General features: G+C 33.9%; 1 protein-coding gene across 3 annotated transcripts in view; it reads left to right on the forward strand.

The window, feature by feature from the left end:
• ATRNL1 (attractin like 1) overlaps positions 1-20,952 on the forward strand; it is an 811,767-nt gene that overhangs the window by 579,437 nt on the left and 211,378 nt on the right. For all 3 annotated transcript variants that reach the window (XM_039465348.2, XM_074382946.1, XM_074382948.1), the window contains one exon: positions 11,810-11,917. In XM_039465348.2, coding sequence (XP_039321282.1) covers positions 11,810-11,917 — 108 coding nt within the window. The remainder of the gene's footprint in view (positions 1-11,809; positions 11,918-20,952) is intronic.

The following is a 20,952-nucleotide window of genomic DNA, read 5'->3' on the forward strand; positions in this document are numbered from 1 at the left end:
AGCTAGGGAACTTCTTGGGTATCATATACCATTTGCCACTCAGAGTGGACATAGTGTTTGAAACTAAACTGATGTTTCTAAACCCGTATACCTTATCTGCCCTATCTTTTGATATATTACATGGAGGGAACCCTGGAATATGAAAAGGCAAAACTCGTGGTGGCTTTTATGATTTGCGTTGAATTACTAGGAAGTATGTCAACTCACTATCTTGATTCTCTTTGCCACCAAAGGGCATTGACCTGTTCAGGGGAATGGAATGGGGTCAACATGAAAGACAACATGCAGAGAGATAACTAACACATTGGAAGTTTAAAAGTTCAAAGAGAATTCTGCACTCAATAAAAAAAAATAGGTTAAAAACAGTCACAAAAGTAAAGCATGAAAAATTTATAATAAGTACCCATGTGAAGTTCTGAATTTAGTTTCAAAAATTCACTCATAGACATGCTAAGTAGAGGAGACTTGTCTTGATCAAAGTTCATGTCAGGGTATTCAAGGGTACTAGATGACCATCTGTCAGGACAGTCATAGCATTTCTGACTCTGCTTTAATGGGAACATTGGAATAAGTAACCTCCAGTATACCTTCCAAATCTGAGGATGAGTTATTCCAGTGAGTCTGTGACTTTCTCTCATTCTGATTTTTGTGGTTTAACACATTGTTCCAAGTACATAAGAAAGCCGTTTTATATCAGTCATGAGTAATCTGTGCTACATTCAAACTGCCCTTTACATTGAAAAAATTCAAACAATTGACATTCATTTTTATAAAAATGCATGCCATGTCTCCTTTCACAAAATATTGAAAACAAGTCAGATTGCCTATTCATTTATCACACCAATTACTCAATGATCATTTTAAGTATCTTCCAATGGAGAGTTAAAAAATTATATTTAGCAGATGTCTTACTTCCCAAAGGAGCATTTTACTGAAGAACCATTTTTTTTTTAGCATTTTGCAATATTGAACTGAAAATGACTCCATTAGCTAATAGCAAAATAATCTCATTTTCCTTAAAGGAAAAAAATATCTTTAATATATATATATTGATTGAAAGGAAAATGCCAGTGTGCAGGTCATTTAGGTATCCAGGAAGATTTAAAAACCTCTTGAAGAACTTCAAAATTATAGTCATAAACTACTTAAATGTTCAACACAAACTCCTTATATACTAAATGAAAAAGCTAACTGAATTATGTTGCATTTAGAATTTTTTAACCTAGAAGCTAGCATGTTCTGTTTCAGAATTGAATCATTAGCTTTGCATTAATTCCCAGAATCAGGGAGAAAAGAAATCTTTTCTTTAGTAAGTTACTTCTTGGGGTGGGAGGAAATACTGAGAGATTGATCTGAGCTTTATTGTAGCAAGAGCCTCAAGTCATAAATTACTGGCACACAAGCAGGAGTCAGTGTGTCATTTCTATTGTAATCAGATGATTTTATATTTCCGCTTGTCAAGGTTGACTTGATCATATTGTGCACCTCCTGGGTGTCAAAGACATAGCATTCATTTGCCCTTCTCTTTGAGAGCAGGACAGGTATTTCTTTCACAACTAAAACTTCTAAGTTTGGGAAGAAATATATACTCCATTGTGTGACTACAGGGGGTATTCTAAGTGTGAAAAATTTTTTTTCAAGTGCAGATTTCAAAATTTGAAATTAACCAGGTTCTCATTTTTGCTCTTTGAGGAGTAATATGTACTAAAATCCATTTTTAGGATCTAGCTTTTAAATGACCTTTTCAGTACTCATCCTTTTGCTCATTTTGATTTGCTCAGATAAATTACAACCACCTGGCCTTTTGTATTAAAAAAGGTTACATAAAAAATTGACCTTTCGATACTTATTGAGAGAGCTAGGTTGATTGTATTTGAGATTAACTGCTGTTGCTGTTTTCTGAATTATGTGTTAAATAACTTTACTTGAGGATGGTAAAGCCTATTTCTTGTGCCATTTTGTTCCAAGCTAATTCTAACACCATAGGAATGGACTGACTGAGAAATACAGAGAAGTTATGTTTTAAAAAAATAATGAATCTTATTTATTTAGCTCCAGTGTGCCTAATGATTTACAGATGTGATTTCACTTTATCTTCATCTTGATAAACCCAGTATTATCCTTTGGCCAGTCTTTTCTTTACCATTTTGGTTATTAAGATCCAGCTTGTTTCTGTTTCTTGAATATTTTCAGTCCAGACTTGCCTAAAAACTTGGCACTTGCCCTTCCCTCTGCCTGAAATGTTCTTTCCTAGCTTCCTTTGTTCCATTCACCTACTATTCTATTTGACCCCCTCCCCTACATTTTCTGGTTTCTGTGTAATTAGGCTGGACTGTGTGACTATTTCTGATAATGATGTGTCACTTCTGTGCTAAAGCACTGAAAAGTTCATACACGATTCACTAGTCTCTTTTCTGCCATGATTCTTCAGAGTCTGGGTTGAGATGGAAAGTGTCAAGATTGAAGCAATCTATATTGCTGAATTACCAGATGTGAAATTACCTAGACCAGAGGATTTTGTGTGAGCAAAACATAAACTTTTCTGTGTTCAATTGTTGAGATTTTGGGGATGTGTGCATATTCTGATGAACTATTCAGGGTTTCAGGGCAAAGGTCATTTCTTTTCTGTAACTGCTCTACCTAAAAAACCATTTCTGTTCTGTAACCACTTTCCTTCTGCACTGTATCTTTCCCCTGACCGTTTTGTTTCCGACAGAGATTTTTTTCTGTAATACATTTATTTATTTGTTTATGTAAGTCAACGTTGAACAAACATGACTTCCATGTGCTGTTAATTATGATTCCTAAGTGCCCAGAATATTCTTTGAAATTGTCAATAGGCATTCATTTTTCACTTTCATTTGTTTTAAAGTCAACAAGTACAAAAAGCAAGATAAAATACTATCTTGCAAAGGTCCATTGAATTTCCTGTTGGTCCCCAGAAAGGATAGCCTGTATCAAGCCATAGCACGGTTTTTAGTACTCTTCTAGATAAATCCATTTTGCATGATTTCTTTTATCCTAAAATGAGATCATCTTTGGCAAAGTCTGTATCAGTGATGCTATCTAAGTCAATACAGAAAAGATTTAGAGTCCATATTTTAATTTTAAAATTGCCTGAAGAGTCACCTTTGAAAATTCAGCAATATTTTTGCATATATGGAGGTCTTCATCCACTAATGAATAGCTTTGTTGCTTTCAACTGCAGGCTACACAAATACTTCCTCCAATATCAGACTGTACTGTCTGCCAGTTGCCTGCTTCCAGTTTCCTGGCACATGGTTTGGAAGAGTCCGGGTATTTGTGTGTGTGTGTGTGCCATGGAGAAGGTTGCTGAATAGAATCAGGAGTTTCACTCTATACATCAGTTCCTACAAAAAGGAGCATCCAGTAGGAGCTCAGTAAAAATTCATTCCATTAGTTATTACAGACAAATTTATTCACCATGGAAATCCTGATATGAGCAGACTCTCTGTCACATTTTTTTACAAATAGGCTTTTTTTTTAACAATGAAAGAAAAAAAGGAAGTTTTTACTAGAATTTTAGTCTAAACTATTCAAGATCATCCTTTGGAATGTGAAGTAAGGAACTTTATCATTTGCTTCGCTTTCAGTCCTTAATGAAGTTTCTTGACAAGCCATTAAGACTTTACTGAGGCTTATTTTCTTATGGCTAATGCATGAAAAGATGTGCCATATGACATACAGAGCTTCATTTTGTGTTAATGAACAAAATAAGATATGTGATCAAGTATAAGACAAAAAAAATGTACACATGGGTATATCAGCAGCATAATCAAAGTTTTACATGGAATATTAACTTTTATGTATATTATGAAGATTTAAGTGATTTTATTTTGAAAAAGTGTTCAGAAGTTGGAATTCTTTGTTAATGAAAAGTCAGCAGGCACACAGTTGAGGAAAGCTGGGGATTGTCTGTGCTGGAAAATGTTAAGTGTTTCACCTAGACTAAAAAGAAATGATGAAGTTTGAATCCTTTCCTAATTTACTTCAAAATACTCAGTGTTAGCAAACATTAGACATTTCTGGAATGGAAGTAATAGATAGGGATATTATTTTACTTTTCTTTGTTTGTAACACAATGCAAATTAGCTTGATCATCCTCTGCAACGAACAAATGATTTTACCAAGGTCTATCCAAAGATATAAAGCTTAACTGATTTGATTAACAACCTTGTGATATGCTTCAAGACACGGCTTTTGCATTGAGAACAGTTCAAAGTTTGGTAAAGTTGTATCCCCCACTTTTTTTTTTTTTTTTTTCTGAGATGGAGTATTGATCTGTTGCACCAGGCTAAAGTGTAGTGGCCCAGTCTTGGCTCACTGCAACCTGCACCTCCCAGGTTCAAGCAATTCTCCTGCCTCAGCCTCCTGAGTAGCTGGGATTACAGGTGTGTAGCACCAGGCCTGGATATGTTTTTCGTATTTTTTAGTAGAGATGGAATTTCAAAATGTTGGCCTGGCTGGTCTTGAACGCCTGACCTCAGGTGATCCATCCGCCTTGGCCTCCTAAACTGCTGGGATTATAAGAGTTAGCCACTGTGTCTGGCCCGTATCCCTTTTAAATTAAACTTATTTTCATGAAGACTTATAGTGATATATCAATGGACAGATGTCAGGTGTCCCTTCCATTTTCTTGACTTCAAAATTTAATTACAAAGACTTGCCCCTGTAAGAAGTACTATTTTGTCTCCCATGATATTTAAGTAGGAATGGATAGCACGGATATGTAAAGATAAGGAAGATTTGCTGATGAAGATTATTTATTTTCTTTGACATTTCCTAAATTAACCTAAACAATGGCAGCCCATGCTTAAAATGACCATACTTACAAAAGTAAGGTATATTTTATTTAATTCCTGTCAGTAGAAACCTTTTAAAAATACCTTATTACAAGGAAATTATGGTGGTGCTATCAGGCCATATAGTTTGTACACCCTGCCCTTGTTAATATTGACAAGTTCCAAAGTTCCATGAGACTAATTGTGCATCAGAGTTATGATATACAATCAGTATGTAAGGCTGGTATCTTTTAGAAACAAGATTATTCAGTATAGAGTATAGCTGGCATTGCATATGTACCAAAGTTTACAGAAAAAACAAAGTTTGAGAACCATTGAGCTATATGAAAAAAAAAAACAAATAAATGCAATGTTTCCAATTAGATGTCTGAGCTTTGAGCTCATTCTGCCTTGAAGATAATTTTCAAATTCTTATCCAGCTAATAGGAACGTGTCAGTAATTCTAAAGTAGTTTTGCTGGCTTTTAGAATTTATTCCCTTTTGTTTTTATTTTTAAGCATTAATACCAATTGATTGATTTATTTGTTGAAAGAATTAAAGGAAGTAGAGTTACATTTTGGTTCAGGATGAGGGGCTGTTAGCCTATGAAGACAGCAGTAAGTTAATGATTGAATCCACTAAAATTGCGGGGAAAATATTAGAGAATCATCTGTTAGTGCTACATTCATAGACTTTTCTAGTGCTTATCTATTTGCCCTTTAGAGGTCTGTGATCTGCAGATTGAAGAATCTCTGGCATAGAGGATCTGCCATGTTCCTACCAGGTCTAAAAATCTGTAGAGTCTGTGTCTTGGTCATATAAATTATAATCAGTATTATCCAGATGACAAGATCTTCATTTGTTGACATCATTTAATCTCTTATTTTGGCCTTTTTGTTTTAATATTAGTTTGAATGATAATATATTTACTTTGAGTGATAACATGTTTAATGTATATGCATTGTCATGCTTATACTTTCTACATACATGGGCATGCATATGTACTACATATGCATAGGTATATACCTATATATATATATATATATAAGCTTATTGTATTAGTTCATTTTCATGCTACTGACAAAGACATAACTAAGACTGGGAAGAAAAACAGGTTTAATTGGTCTTACAGTTCCACATGGCTGGGAGGCCTCAGAATCATGGTGGGAGGCCAAAGGCACTTCTTACATGGCAGTGGTAAGAGAAAATGAGGATGAAGCAAAAGCAGAAACCCCTGATAAACCCATCGGTTCTCATGAGACTTACTCACTATCATGAGAATAACATGGGAAAGACCAGGCCCCATGATTCAATTACCTTCCCCGGGTCTCTCCCGAAACATGGGAGATTCCTGGGAGATACAATTCAAGTTGAGATTTGGGTGGGGACACATACAAACCGTATCACTCATCTATGCTATTGACATTTTAGAGGATATTTTGAAATATGTGTTTTAATCAAAGATCTGGAAACATTTTCCATTTTCCCTTTGTCTTTCCTCTGTCTAGTCACAGACCTGATGATAGTGAAAGGTAGGTTTAGGTTTTGGCACACTACTGCCCAAGTAGCAATCCTAAATACCTGAACAACCTACCTGGAAAATCTGCTATGGCTATTTGACATTTTGCTTCTGAATAATAAAGAGAAAAATAAGTAATCTTAAGGTTTTGTGGAATCTTGAATTATTAAAGGCCTTCTGGACAGTCACTGAAGTTTATTTTGCAAGTTAATACAAATATTGCAAAAATACGAGTAGGCAAAAAAATTTTTTAAATCATTGGAAATAAATATTATCAGCCAGCTCAGTGAATACCTGTCAGGAAGCTAGTGGAAGTTTTCTGTTTTTAAGTTAACACACTACTTCAAACACAGTATATTGCCAGTAGGTCAAAGATTGTAAAAGCCTAGAAAAAAAAATGGCGTCTGTAACCTGAATAAAGATGTTTTTCCAAGCCACTCCCATAATGACTAACATCACTATCTAGGAAAATCAGTCTCACACTGGATGACTGAAAGCAAAAGATTTCCAGTATTACTCTGAACAAGAATTTGAACCTTGTGCCTTGAAGATTTAGTTATATAAAATGGTAGAATACCATGCTTTTCTAATTTAATGTTAGCAAAAGTTCTTGCCACTTCTCTTTTCTTCTTTACACCATCCTAACACCAAAAGAACAAAATCAATTTTTTACTTGTATCACTCTATGTTAAATATGTTTGTGTTGAAATCCTCTTATTTCATGAATTCTTATATAATCTTTAATTCAGAGGCTTTTAGTTTATAGCTCAAAACTAACGACAAAATCATTATAAGTGCTCTTTTTATACCTTTCCAAATATTTTTGAATATAACTGCTGTTAGAAATATTAATGCATTTTGATGACTTTATGACAGTTTTTTTCTATGATCTTTGCAGTATTACAATAAGCTAGATGATGAAAAACAATATGAAATCTGATATTGATTTGAAAGACAAGTCCACAAAACATCCTCATTCGAAAAAAATGAATGTCTACCTACTTTCAAGGATAAGACACAAATTCTAGAATATCAAAGGATATATAAGAGTTTTAAAAGTTTATTCATAGAATTGGTTTTATCATAACTTGTTTTACCTGCATTTGGACAAAACAGATTTTTATGCTATACTTCATTCACCCATTCATTGTTCATTCATCAGACACTATTGACTATAAACTAAGTATTGTGTGGAATGAAAAAAAAAATAGACTTTTGCCTTAAAGAAGGTCCCAGGGAAGCATGGAGACATAAAGAGTTAGTGCCATATTAATATCACAAATAATTCATAGGAGAGGTGATTATTTCAAACTTGAGTTGGGATAGAAGGACATTTGAAGGTGGAAGAGAGAATAGATAGGGAACCTATACAAAAGAGTCATGTAGTAGGAGGTGTGAAGACAATTGCAGGCATAGTTAGTTATTACTTTGTTTTTATGTATGTGTATTTTTAAGGATTATTATTCTAAATGCTATCAAAGAGTTGTATGCCTTAAGGTATTTGGAAAGGTAGCTAGTTTGAAGTTTGGGGAATGATACCATATTTGAAGTAGTAATATTAAGTGGAAGAATTATCTGTATCATATTTGATAGAATCAATGACTCTACCTGGTTGTCAAATTCAAGCATAGATTTTCTTTTTCTTTTGAGATGGAATTTTGCTCTTATTGTCCAGACTGAAGTGCAATGGCACAATCTTGGCTCACTGCAACCTCCACCTCCTGGGTTCAAGCGATTCTTGTGACTCAGCCTCCTGAGTGACTGGGATCACAGGCATGTTCCAACATGCCTGGACAACTTACATGTATATATATATATATATATATATATATATACATATATATATATATATAAGCAAAGATGGGGTTTCACCATGTTGTTCAGGCTGGTCTGGAACTCCTGACCTGAAGTGATCCACCTGCCTCAACCTCCCAATGTGCTGGGATTACAGGTGTGAGCCACTGTGCCCGGCCTGACTTTCATATCACTTTTAATTCCAAGGTTTGTCTTATAAGAGATTTTGAATCGCAAAATGGTTATTATGTACAACAAATAAGATACTAACATCTCTTTAATTTTTAAATTTTCTTCACAACAATGTTTATGGCAGTATGATTATAATCTATTGTATTATGATCAATTTGTTCTTTTGGCTTTATTGTTCTGCTGAATAACTGGCAATAGCAGATCAGTTATAAAACAGACACATCTGTTGTATGGCTTCTTATGGGCGTACAACATGTTAAACTTCATCTTATATAAAATCACAATCCTAGAAAATAGATTCATTTTCAAAATTTCTTAAGAAAATACTACATATTTTTTCTTAATTTTCAGGTCGAATTTTTATCATTCGTAGTCACAAATGGCGGAAGGCAGTTCCAAATCTAAATTCATTTTACCACAATAATGGCATTTTCCAACTGTCTCATAAATTTGCAACATTTGTTAAAAGGGAGACTAGTAGAGCAAAATGTGTCACTATTGCTGAAGAAAATGGGCCTGTGGTAATTAGTGTGCCATCTTCAGAGACAAAAATAGTGCTTGAAATTTAACATTATAATTGTACCAATTAGCAGTTATTGAGTGCTCAGGATGTGCCAGCCTCTGTGCTGAACAGCACAAACGCATCATCTCTTTAGTCTCAACCTTATGACTTAAAGATATTGTTGCTATTCCCATTTCATAGAGAGAAGGAATGAGTGAAAGGTCTCAGTAATTAGATTATCACCCAATTGTTAGTAAGTACAACAGCTGGGATTTAAAACAGGTCCTCTAAGGTATAGGCGTAGGGTAGGAACTGTTATTATATATAGACGAGAAAAATTGAGGCTTAGAGAGGTCTAAATAATTTGGTTAAGCTCAAACAGCTAAAAAGTGGAGAAACTGGTATTTAAAAGTAGGTTCTTCTCATTCCGGTGCCTAGCTGTACTGCATGTCATTATTCGTACTATATTCTTACATATTCAAGTTGTAAGCATTTTCTCTATCTCTCCCTTGTTCTGAGATAGAAGACAAAATTCAGGAAGTAATGCATCCAGTTGTGAATTGGCCAGAAGGAGGACAATTGTTAAGAATAGGGGAGGAGGGCAGAAATTAGTTGCAGTGATAATCACAATTCACTCCATTTGATTATTTTAGGGCTATCACATTAAAGCAGGAGTGTTGCAGGGGAAATGATTTACTCTTCCTAAATCTCACAGTAAAAACATCTGCATTAGTCTCCCGAAGTCAGAAACCCAGCTGTTTCAGCAAGGCTTCTCTAACTAGTCTTCCACTAGGTGATCCAGAATAAATTTATTTGTGTAATTCTCTATTTGTAACTTTACTGATACACTATATTGTGCCCTAATTAGTTCCATTTTACCAGACTTGCTTTACAAACTATAGTGTTAAAGTCTTGGGCAAGAACAATGTTTTCTTCTTCTTTATATAGTTAATTTAGTAGACATTCAATTCTTAAAAAGTGATGGAAACACAAAGCTCAGAAAACAAACTAAAATTTTAAAATATACTTTTGCATTCTACAAATTTAACAATTGAACAAAAGTATCAGTTGCTGATTTTTTTTATTATGAGTTTTGGGAATTGCAGTAATTATAGTCCGTGGAACTATATTCTTGGTCAAAGATTGTGAGTTTGGAATATTTGTTAAATTATATTACTATGTGTGATATTGAGTATTCATTAACTATATTTTGTAGACCTTTTACTTTTAAATATAAGGAAAATGTGAGATGAGAAAAAAGAAGCTGTTCATTTTGTCTAACAATCACTTGTCATGTGAGATGCCATTTTTATGCTGAGGAGAACTACTACAAATGGAGAAAAATTATAATACAAACCTTGGACAATTGTGTTCAAACACAAGGGGAAATTTACAATTTTCTCAAGACTATTTGTACCTGACTATTGGAAGGGTAGATTGTTTATTTGTGTGTGTGTTGTCTGGGCAAGTTAGTGTGTGTGTTTTTACCAAAGACAAAGAACCTGGTATCTTCTGTATCCCTTAGCATTTGAAGTAACATTATGTTTGCATTTTGCACAGACATGCTATTCAGATCAGTTACCCATTCCTATCGAGAGAGGCATAAATGAGATTCTATTTACCAGCAGCTTTATTTTTAATAATATAACTTTGAATGTATATTAAAGTGAATAATTTGGCAATTTAGGTCACATTTGCTTTTTACTTTGAATATATATTTTTAAAATGAATTCGTTACTTCAAAAAATATATAATCTACAAACTTAAACTATTACTCATTAACAGTACATTATTTCTATCCAATATTGTTATGTGAATGTTCTCTTTTTAATAATAAAAACAAGGTATTAAAACAAAAATTTTAGATAAACTGTGATGGCAGTTTATTATTTAAGCTTCTGTTTAATACATTTTTGTTTAAATAATTTGGTTTGTCTTACTTTATCATCTATAAGGGAATTTTATGACTGTTGAATGACAGGACTACATCCAAAGAATAGTAGTTAACATTTTAAGTGAATGCCAGAGAATCTTTATATATCTCTATGAATAATGAAGACATTCATTGTGTTCATGAATTTTGCCCTTCTTCAATAATACTTTTTCTTCTCATTTTAAGATATATTTAATTGCACACACATCCTATTTTAATATTTAATAATAATTTTATTAGAATGAAAAGGGCAAGAATTGCAATATCTAGTGCTGGTCATCAATTTTTTCTTATCATGACTTAATGAGTATTATAATTACAAGGAGAGGCAAAAATATAAATTTGCTTAGTAGTTGGTTGGGACTTGCTATTTTATTGGTTTTCGCTTGGGCAAAGCCCAGAGTAGGCACAAGGAGAAAGAAACAAGTAATTGGGCATGCTGTCGAAGTCCTTGCACACAATTTCTGCAACTTAGTAATCATTCCTCATTTTGAATAATAAACAGAGGCTTTGAACAAAATTATAATAAACACTGCCAACAGTAATTCCTTCTGGTTCCACAACAATTGACAGGGGATCCTGATGACTTAACCAAACTTAGTCTTGGCAGGTATATGTTCCTTTAATTTCTATTAATGCATTTTGGCAACTTTTCATTGTCTTTTCTTAAATATTTTTACAGTTTCTCTCTTTTTTAGCTAAGAATTAAGTATCAGTTATTTTGAGTGGGAAACTTTGGCATAGCTATCATTGTAATAACACTTTTTACTTAAGTAGCCTCTCTCACCTAAGGCTTTCAAAGTGCTTTTGAATATACTGTATGAGACCTGCAGGATGGAGGTTAGCAGAAAAGTTATTTGTAGTCACCGTACATTTAAAGCCTCTGTGGAAATACAACCAAGGCCAAGGGGATAAAGCAATTTTAATCTTAGTACTCTAGATACGGATATGTGCATAATATTATTCCTAACTTTCAATGCCATTTGTTAAAAAAGGGAACCAGATATTGTTGAATTTCCTGTGCCTTTAAACCTATTTTAAGACAAATCGTTTTTAACCCCCTCCAGCAACTGCTTCGAGAACGACAGCAGATGGCCAGCCGTCCCTTTGCTTCTGTTGATGTGGCACTGGAAGTGGGAGCTGAACAAACAGAGTTTCTGCGAGGGCCATTGGAGGTAGGAGCAGTGTGCTGAAAGGGGACCACTATGCTTTGAATATTTATTATATTAGTTCTCTAATCTACATCTGCTTGTGAAGCCAAACAGAGACTGATTATCTAGAGTTGACAAGATTCAGCTACATATGTTAAGCCATTTTCAAGTCACATAGTTTTAATAGTATGACATGAGCTCTAACAAAAGCCACTGGAGAATCTATTAGCCTAGGCAAGAATGACAGACTGCTCACCTGGCAGCCTTTCTCTGACAGGTAAGAGCTGAAGGAATTTAAAATACAGGTATGATCAAAGAAACAAAGCACCTCTGCTTAGTCTTTGGAGTACGCAGTGCCCCCTAGTTAACAATTCACATCTATCTTTATTAACAAAGTTTACTTAGAAAAGGTGGGTGGAGATGAGTTGCATTTTAATTTCATAGCTTCATTTTTGAATGTTGAAAAGTGAACGTTTCTCACATATAAAATGTATGTTTTCATTTGTGATTAATTGCTGTATTATTACATTCCTTTATTGCAAAGGCAGAAATAGAGTATGATGAAACAGAAATCATTATATGCAACTAAACATGGTATTAGAATCTGAAAATAATACACGAAGTGGTTTCTGAAAATAACCCCTAAAGAAGCAAAATTCACAAATTCTGATTAATGACTATTCAAAGAATTATGATGCATACTAATTTAATCATGTTTATTACTTTAATTTACATCTTATATGTGGCAAGATATTTAAATAGAAAGATTAAGAAACTGTAGAATTGAAACATTTTATTCTCTTTTTTAAAAATGGCATTATTTGCCTAATTTTATGTTGCCATTTTCAGATTTTATTTTTTATTAAGGAAAATAGGGAATGGAAAATAGAATCCTTCAAACACCTAGGTGTAAATATAATTAATTCTTTCTGTAGTATTTTTGGTTATTCTGAAAAAAATAAGACAAAGTCACAACTCATGGATGCTACTCAAAGGGTCTGTTTTTAGAGGACATGAAAGTGATGTGCATGATTTTATACGATTTTTAAGATGTTTTTGATTTTTTACTACTCTAGATCACAGGTTATTATGGAAGCTTAGAACATTAGGAAATTTATGTATATGTCTTATATTTGTTGGAGAAAAAATTTACAAAACAGAGAATAATTAAATGAAAGTTACAGCAAGTGCTGTAATTGCATTTTGGTTTCTTGCTTCAAATAACTTTTGTAAAGTCATTTGCAAACAGAAAACTTAGACTATTCTTGGACTCTTATAAATTTTCCCCCATCTGTGTAAAATATTTTCAAATACTGCTAAAAATATAGTAACGAGAGAAAAAATGTAAGTAATGCACACATAGACCAACAAAGAAAAGATATAATCAAAGAACTAGAAAATTTACAAGCTTAAGGAACAAATATGACATACACATGTCACCATAGTTTGTCAGTTGCACATTAATAGTGTTCATTGATGTATTGTTAGGTGCCCATGTGTTCATAATCATATTTTCATGTTTTATTTTTTCCAAATTTTGTTTCCTTCTTTATCATTGTGAATTTTTAACCTTAAATTTTATTTTGCAGAGTTAAAAAATACCTACTCCTATTTTTACTTCGTATTTTCTGATATTCCCTCTTTCATTCTTTTATTTCCAATTTCACTGTATCTTTTTGCTTTACACCTATACTTTTTGGAAAAAACTGCTAGCTTTTTTATTTTTTCATTTACTCCATTAAGTTTTTTAAGTGATGTTAACACTGACGTTAACTATGGTTTACCAAGGCTTATTTCAGCTACCCCATTTTGTGTGTGTGTGTGTGTGTGTGTGTGAGTGTGTGTGTGTGTGTGTGTGTGTGTGTGTCTGTGTGTCTGTGTCTGTGTCTGTGTGTGGTTACTAGCTTTGCTTCCTTTTGGTTCTTTTTCCCAGCTTCTGTCCATAAACTGATTTTCATCTGCTACACAGAATACTGCATGTTCTATTTTTATGTTTCTGATAGCTACCATTTCCTTATCAAGATTCACAGTGATTTTCCCTACCTATGCTTAAAGCTTATTAAAACATTCCTCCATTGACCATCTCAAATAAAATTAATACTTTAGCATGCTCTCAACCTCCTCTGTTTCTCCTTCTACATATTAATACTACCTGGAAGTTGTATTCAGATCTCATGAATGTACTTCTTTCTTTATCATGGCCTATGTAAACAACAATGAACTTCCTTCGGTCTCCTTTATCTATGATATCTAGTTGTTTGCTTATGCATTTCTTTTAATTTTCACTAAGATAAACTCTCCAAAATATTTTTTTTTCAAAGAGAAACTTTGGGGCCAGCACAATGGCTTGCACCTGTAATTCCAGCACTTTAGGAGGCCAAGGAGGGTAGATCATTTGAGGTTAGTTGTTCAAGACCTGCCCGGCCAACATGGTGAAACACCATCTCTGCTAAAAATACAAAAATTAGCTGAGCGTGGTGGCGCATGCCTGTAATCCCAGTTACTCTGGAAACTGGGGCGTAAGAATTGCTTGAACCCAGGAGTTGGAGGTTGCCGTGAGCCAAGATTGCACCACTGCATACCAGCCTGGGCAACAGAGTAAGACTCCTTCTAAACAGAGAGAGAGAGAGAGAGAGAGAGAGAGAGAGAGAGAGAAAGAGAGAGAGAGAGACCATGCACGAGAGAAAATAACTTTGTACGGCATTCTCTTTGAGAACTTAAATGCTTGCCAATATGTGTTTCTCACATGTATATGGCAGTTTAATTGAATATGAAATTTTGTCTTAAGTCTGATGTCAGTTTGATTTTCTGTCCTTTGTAAATGATCTCCATTTTGTTTTTATAATTTTTCAGAATTTTCTCGTTTCTCAGTGTTCATGCATTTTTCTCCAATGTGTCCACACACACACACACACACACACACACACACACACACACGTTTCTAATTTCTTCCCAAGTAATGAAAGATGCAAATAATTGGCATATTTGCTAGACCAGAAATTGAGGTGGGGAGAAGTGAATCTTTAGGGTTATCCAGTCATCTGCTTCTATGGCTAGGAGATTTCCTGTCATCAGTATATTAGTCAGGGTTCTATAGAGGGATAGAACTAATAGGATATATACATATATATATATATATATATATATATATATATATATAGCAAACAACTAGATATATATATAGGTATATATATGTATATATATGGCTGTTTATTATTAACTTACATGATCACAAGGTCCTCAAGGTCCCTCAATAGGCCATCTGCAAGCTGAGGAGCAAGGAGTGCCAGTCCAAGTCCCAAAACTGAAGAATTTGGAGTCCAGTGTTTCAGGGGCAGAAGCACCCAGCATGGGAGAAAGATAGGCTGGGAGACTAGGTCAGTCTAGTCTTTTCATATTTTGTTTTGTTTTGTTTTGTTTTGTTTTGTTTTGTTTTGTTTTGTTTTGTTTTGTTTTCTACCTGCTTTATATTCTAGCCCCACTGGCAGCTGATTAGATGGTGTCCACCCAGATTAAGGGTGGGTCTGCCTTTCCCAGCCCACTGACTCAAATGTTTATTTCCTTTGACAATATCCTCACAGACTCACCCAGGATTGATACATTGTATCCTTCAATCCAATCAGGGTGACACTCAATCTCCAGCCTTAGGCTGCAACTCGACTGGTTCTGCTGCTTTCCTACCCCATAGCAGGTGGGATAGGTACCAATCTGTCCAGGACAATGTGGACTCTGGCCCATATTATCTCTATGTTTAAAATCAGGAGAGGGAGCAAATGACTTATTCCAATTTGCTATTTGTGTTGTCTGTGGGGCCATTTGTGCAAGTGCTTGGTGTAACATAAAGCATCATATTAATTGTTGGAATTCTTACTATATTTTATTTTTGACTCAGTTCTTTTAATAAGTGGCATGCCTCTATTTCTTTTGTACCACTTTTTTCAGATATTTAAATTGAGTATGTCACAGCAAAAAACAATTACATGTAAATTCTCATTTAGGAAAGGCCTTTATATTTGGGGATCAAGATATGGTTATTAATGTATGGTAGTTTTATGGAAATAGCTTTATTGAAATATAGTACATATATCAATAGTTCATCCATTTCATATATACAATTCAGTGATTTTTGGTATATTCAAAGTTACATAATCAACCACCACCAAAGTCAATTTCGGAACCTTTTATCACACCTGAAAGAAACCCTGTATCTTTTAGCAGTCCCCTACCCCACATTTTTCTTCAGCCCTCCCAACCCCATCTCCTAGCCCTAGGCAAGAATTAATCTACCATCTTTATAGATTTTACTGTTTTGGACATTTCATACAAAGAAAACTATATAAAATGTTATCTTTTGTGACTAGCTTCTTTCACTTAGCATAATGTTTTTAAAGTTGCTACACCTTGTAGCATGTGTTAGTGCTTCATTCATTCCTATTGTCAAATGACATTCCATTGTATGGATGTGGCAGTTTGTTTATACATTAATTAGTTGATGGATATTTGAGTTGTTTCTACTTTTTGGATACTATAAATGATGCCACTGTGAACATGTGTGTAAAAAAATTGTATAAACATGTTTACATTTCTTTTGAGTATATGCCTAATAGTGGAATTGCTGGATTATATCATAACTTTTTACCACCTGTTGAAAAAGACTTTCTTTCTCCATTGAATAGTCTAGGGACCCTTGCTGAAAATCAGTTTACCATAAACATGAGTATTTGTTGCTGGACTCTCAATATTATTCTACCAATCTATTTATCTATTCTTATGTAGTACCACACTGTCCTGATGACTCTACCTTTGCAGCAAGTTTTGGAATCTAAAAGTGTGAGTCATCCAACTTTGTTCTTTTTAAAGATTATTTTGGAGATTGAATTTGAACTTCCTAGGTCTTGGGAACAATTGAAATGTTTAAATTGAGTTTAAAAAATTTATTTTTCAAAATTCCTTTACATACGGTATTTCAATTTTATTTGAGTTTTAAGTCAATCCTATAAAAGAAGTAGAGCATATTTCATTATTTTTTCTATTTACCATTGAGGAAACTGAGGCTTTGAGAGCTTATGTCCTATGCTCAAGACCACAAATTCAGTCACCAATAGAGCAAGAACTAGAGTTCAAATCTCATATTGGCTAAAGGGTTTCTTTCCCACACCACTCTTTATGTATGCTGGTTTTAGTTCAAACTGAGAATACATATTAGACCAGAAGTCCCCAAACGATGGCCCGAGGGCCGCATGCGGCCCCCTGAGGCCATTTATCCGACCCCTTGCCACACTTTAGAAAGGGGCAACTCTCATTGGTGGTCAGTGAGAGGAGCACAGTATGTGGCGGCCCTCCAACGGTCTGAGGGACAGTGAACTGGCTCCCTGTGTAAAAAGTTTGGGGACGCCTGTCTTAGACCCTAATATATCTATAGAATTTTTTTTTTGTAAAGAAAAGAGTTTCTTAAAGCATAGAGTTACTTAAAGTTCATGTATACTTTGATTCCAGGTGCTCAAATAGTCATAGCTAACTGTGGATCTTAAGGAATAACTTTCTGTTGGAAAGCTATAGGCTGTCTTAGTCTATTAGAGAATTCCAGCAGTTATCAACTGTAATCTAAATTGCTATAAAGAAGTCAAAGTGATTTACTAAACTGTAATAAACTCAGCACACAAGCTTTCTGTTATTTTTATATAGAAGTTTCTCATAAAAATAACTTTTGTAGTTTTGCTATGCTAATAAAGTATCAGGGCTCTGTAGAAAGAAAGTATTTTTAAGATGGTTTTATTTGGTAATGATCATCAAGTACACTAATTAATAATTTTAAAGACAGTGTATACAGCATGATTAATTTTCACCAAACTAATAATTTCATTGTTATTCTATGTATATATTTTAACTTCTTTACACCATAATTTTCATTTTACAAATTTGTAATGTCTTGATTTTCTCCACATATAAAGAAAATTATAGCTTTGGAATGCTATAAAGTGGAGTTTTCAAAAAGACATTGGACAAATGAGACATATATATGAATTCAATCTCCTCTAACCTAGAAAAAAATAATCTAATTTGGAGTCTACTTTCTATGTGGTAGTTCTAACAGTGCTAATTTTGACACTGCATTGAAATTCTTTTCCCGTTTATTGGGACAGTTTAGCCTTATACCTTGTGTAAGAAATCTGTCTCCCAAGGTGACAAACACATTGTTCAAGTCTAAGCCAGTCAAAGTGAAGCAGCTGTCATGTTCAGAGCACCGCTGGCCTCATTTCTGGAGCAGAATGAGCTCAGTCCTCTGCTCTTGGGCACCGCCAGTGGTTCCCCTAGTTCCTGTCCCACCATATTCGTGGACAGTAGTTCCATGTGACTGGCCTAAGCAGCTTATTTGCTTTTCCCCAGGTTTTTATTTTTTCCCCTATAGCTGATTTGTGATATTTAATATGTTTAATTATCATTTACCTCGTTACAGATAAATACTACCACATATATAATACAAATTAAAATATTTCATTATCCCATCACCCACACATATTCAGTACGAGACCTTCTGTTATTTCCTTCCAATAAAATTTTCTTTTTGCATGTATGTATTTTTACAAAATTGGGAGCATATTTTATATGTGATTTTGCATTCTATTTTTTTCACTTAGCATTGGAATAAGAACATTTTTCATTTCTAACTTTGATCCAAAAATACATTTTAATTATTTTGTGGCATATCATCATTTATTTGCCTATATTTTTCAATTAGCATTATTCTAATTTCACACTATTATAAATAAGACTGTACTTAATTTTTGTATATAACTTTATCTTAATTTATGCAAACAAAACTACTAAATCAAAAGCTATTAACTTTTAGCATCTTGAGGTACATTGCTTATTAACTTTCTAGAAATATCTTTGTTCATACTATCTTTAGCAAAGTATGAGAATTCCTATTTTCCTGCATCTTCGTCAAAAATGATTGTTAGCATTTTTACAGCTTTCTTAATTTGATACAAGAAATGTTTTCTTCTTTATTCTTTTAATCAAATTTTTATTGTTAGTGAAATTTTATTGTTTGTGCTGTCTGTAACTGTTTGTATATTTCCTAGATATTCATTTGTTGACCATTATTCTCTTATCCTTTTCTATTTCAATACCATTTACTGATAGTCATCTGATTATATAAGAAACATTGTATTGATCGTAGAAAACTTAGAAATGATAGAATAGCTCTGTCAGTATCTTTCTTCATCCTTCTATTGGAACATTCATTGTTTTCTTACTTGTAGATCAAATATATATTAAGCATTTGTTTATTACCTGCTATAAATATTTTTCCTATTTGGCTGTTGATTTTAAATGTTATATTTTCTCTATTTTTAATTAATCCGCTTATTTGTGTCTTTTGGTGGTATCTTTCAGACCCTGCCTTTGCTTTCTTTTATCCTGAAGTTTCTATTATTTTTCCCTCTTTAAAAAAAAGTCCCTTTTTTCCTCAATGGATTTGCTTATTATAAAATTCTGTTTTTTTCTTTTAGTGGTTACTCTTAGCATTTTAACTGGCACAGTCCAAGTCAAAAATTAACAAACATTTTTCCCTCTTCCCAAACAATGTAAGAACAATTAAAATCTTGCTTCCGATTTTCGTTGTTTAATTACCTTTGTTAACTTCCATGAGTTTTGTCATCCTCTGAATTAAACATTATTGTTGTTGTTGTATTATATGATCAATATGTGTTTACATTTACTTGTACATTATCTATTTTGTTTGCTCACAGCTGCTCTTTGCCTTCAGAGCTTCCTTTTAAAATGTTCCCACTTTGCTGTTCCGTATCTTTAAGAAATCCCTTTAGCATCTGTCTTTTGATAATAAACTCTCTTAGTCTTCCTAGTCCCCTCTCCAGTTTCAGTATCCTCTTATAATTTACAATCTAAGAAATGTATTTAAAATGTGCTTTGTCAAGCATCTCGTTATCTTTTCAGTGGGAGGGCCGCACTCAAACATTGTGTTCATGTGAAAATTGTTCCGGTGCTGGTTTCTGATTTCCATTGTTGCTATGGTAGATTCCTTCATATCCTCAGAGAGTATGTTCCAAGAGCCCCAGTGGATGTCTGAAATAGGGATAGTACCAAATTGAGACATACATACCTATGATAAAGTCTGATTTATAAATTAGGCACAATAAGAGATTAACAACAATAACTCATAATAAAATAGAATAATTTTATTCTATTTTAAACATGCTACTTTGCACTTTGGGGCCATTATTAAATAAAATAAATGTTCTTGAACACAAGTACTGCAATACCACAACAGCCTATGTGATAACCAACACAGCTACGAAGTGATTAATTGACAAGTAGTTTATACAGTGTAGATGCAGGCAGAATATGCTAGACAAAGAGATGATTGACGTCTTGTTTCAAGTCAGAATTATGTGCAACTTAAAATGTATGAACTGGCCGGGCATGATGGCTCATACCTGTAATCCCAGCATTTTGGGGGGCTGACACGGGTGGAACATAAGGTCAGAATATCGAGGCCATCCTTGCCATGGTGAAACCTCGTCTCTACTAAAATACAGGAAATCAGCCAGGCATGGTGGGGCACACCTGTAGTCCCAGCTACTCAGGAGGCTGAGGCAGGGGAATCGCTTGAATCTGGAAGATGGAGGTTGCAGTGAGCCAAGACTGTGCCACTGCGCTCCAGCCTGGTGAAAGAGCAAGGCGCCATCTCAAAAAATAAGTAAAAATAAATAAAAATAAAATGTATAAACTTTTTTTTCTAAAATTTTTCCATTTAATATTTTGAGACCACAGTTGACTATGGATAGCTGAAACTGTGGAAAGCGAACCCATGGAGAAGGGGAGAACTACTGTACTAAAAACTTTGCATCTGTATAATTGTCTCTCCTTTATAGAGCATCTAGCATTTTTCTCCAATGCTTTCAGAATCTCTTTGTGTTTGGTGTTCAGCAGTTTTAACACAATTTTACAAAGCACACATTTATTTGTATTTAACCTACTTGGCATATTTTGTGCTTCCTATATTTGAGGATCCAAGTCTTTGGTTACTTCTAAAA

The sequence above is a fragment of the Saimiri boliviensis genome, chromosome 12 (assembly GCF_048565385.1).
Source record: "Saimiri boliviensis isolate mSaiBol1 chromosome 12, mSaiBol1.pri, whole genome shotgun sequence".
NCBI classification, from domain to species: Eukaryota; Metazoa; Chordata; class Mammalia; order Primates; family Cebidae; genus Saimiri; species Saimiri boliviensis.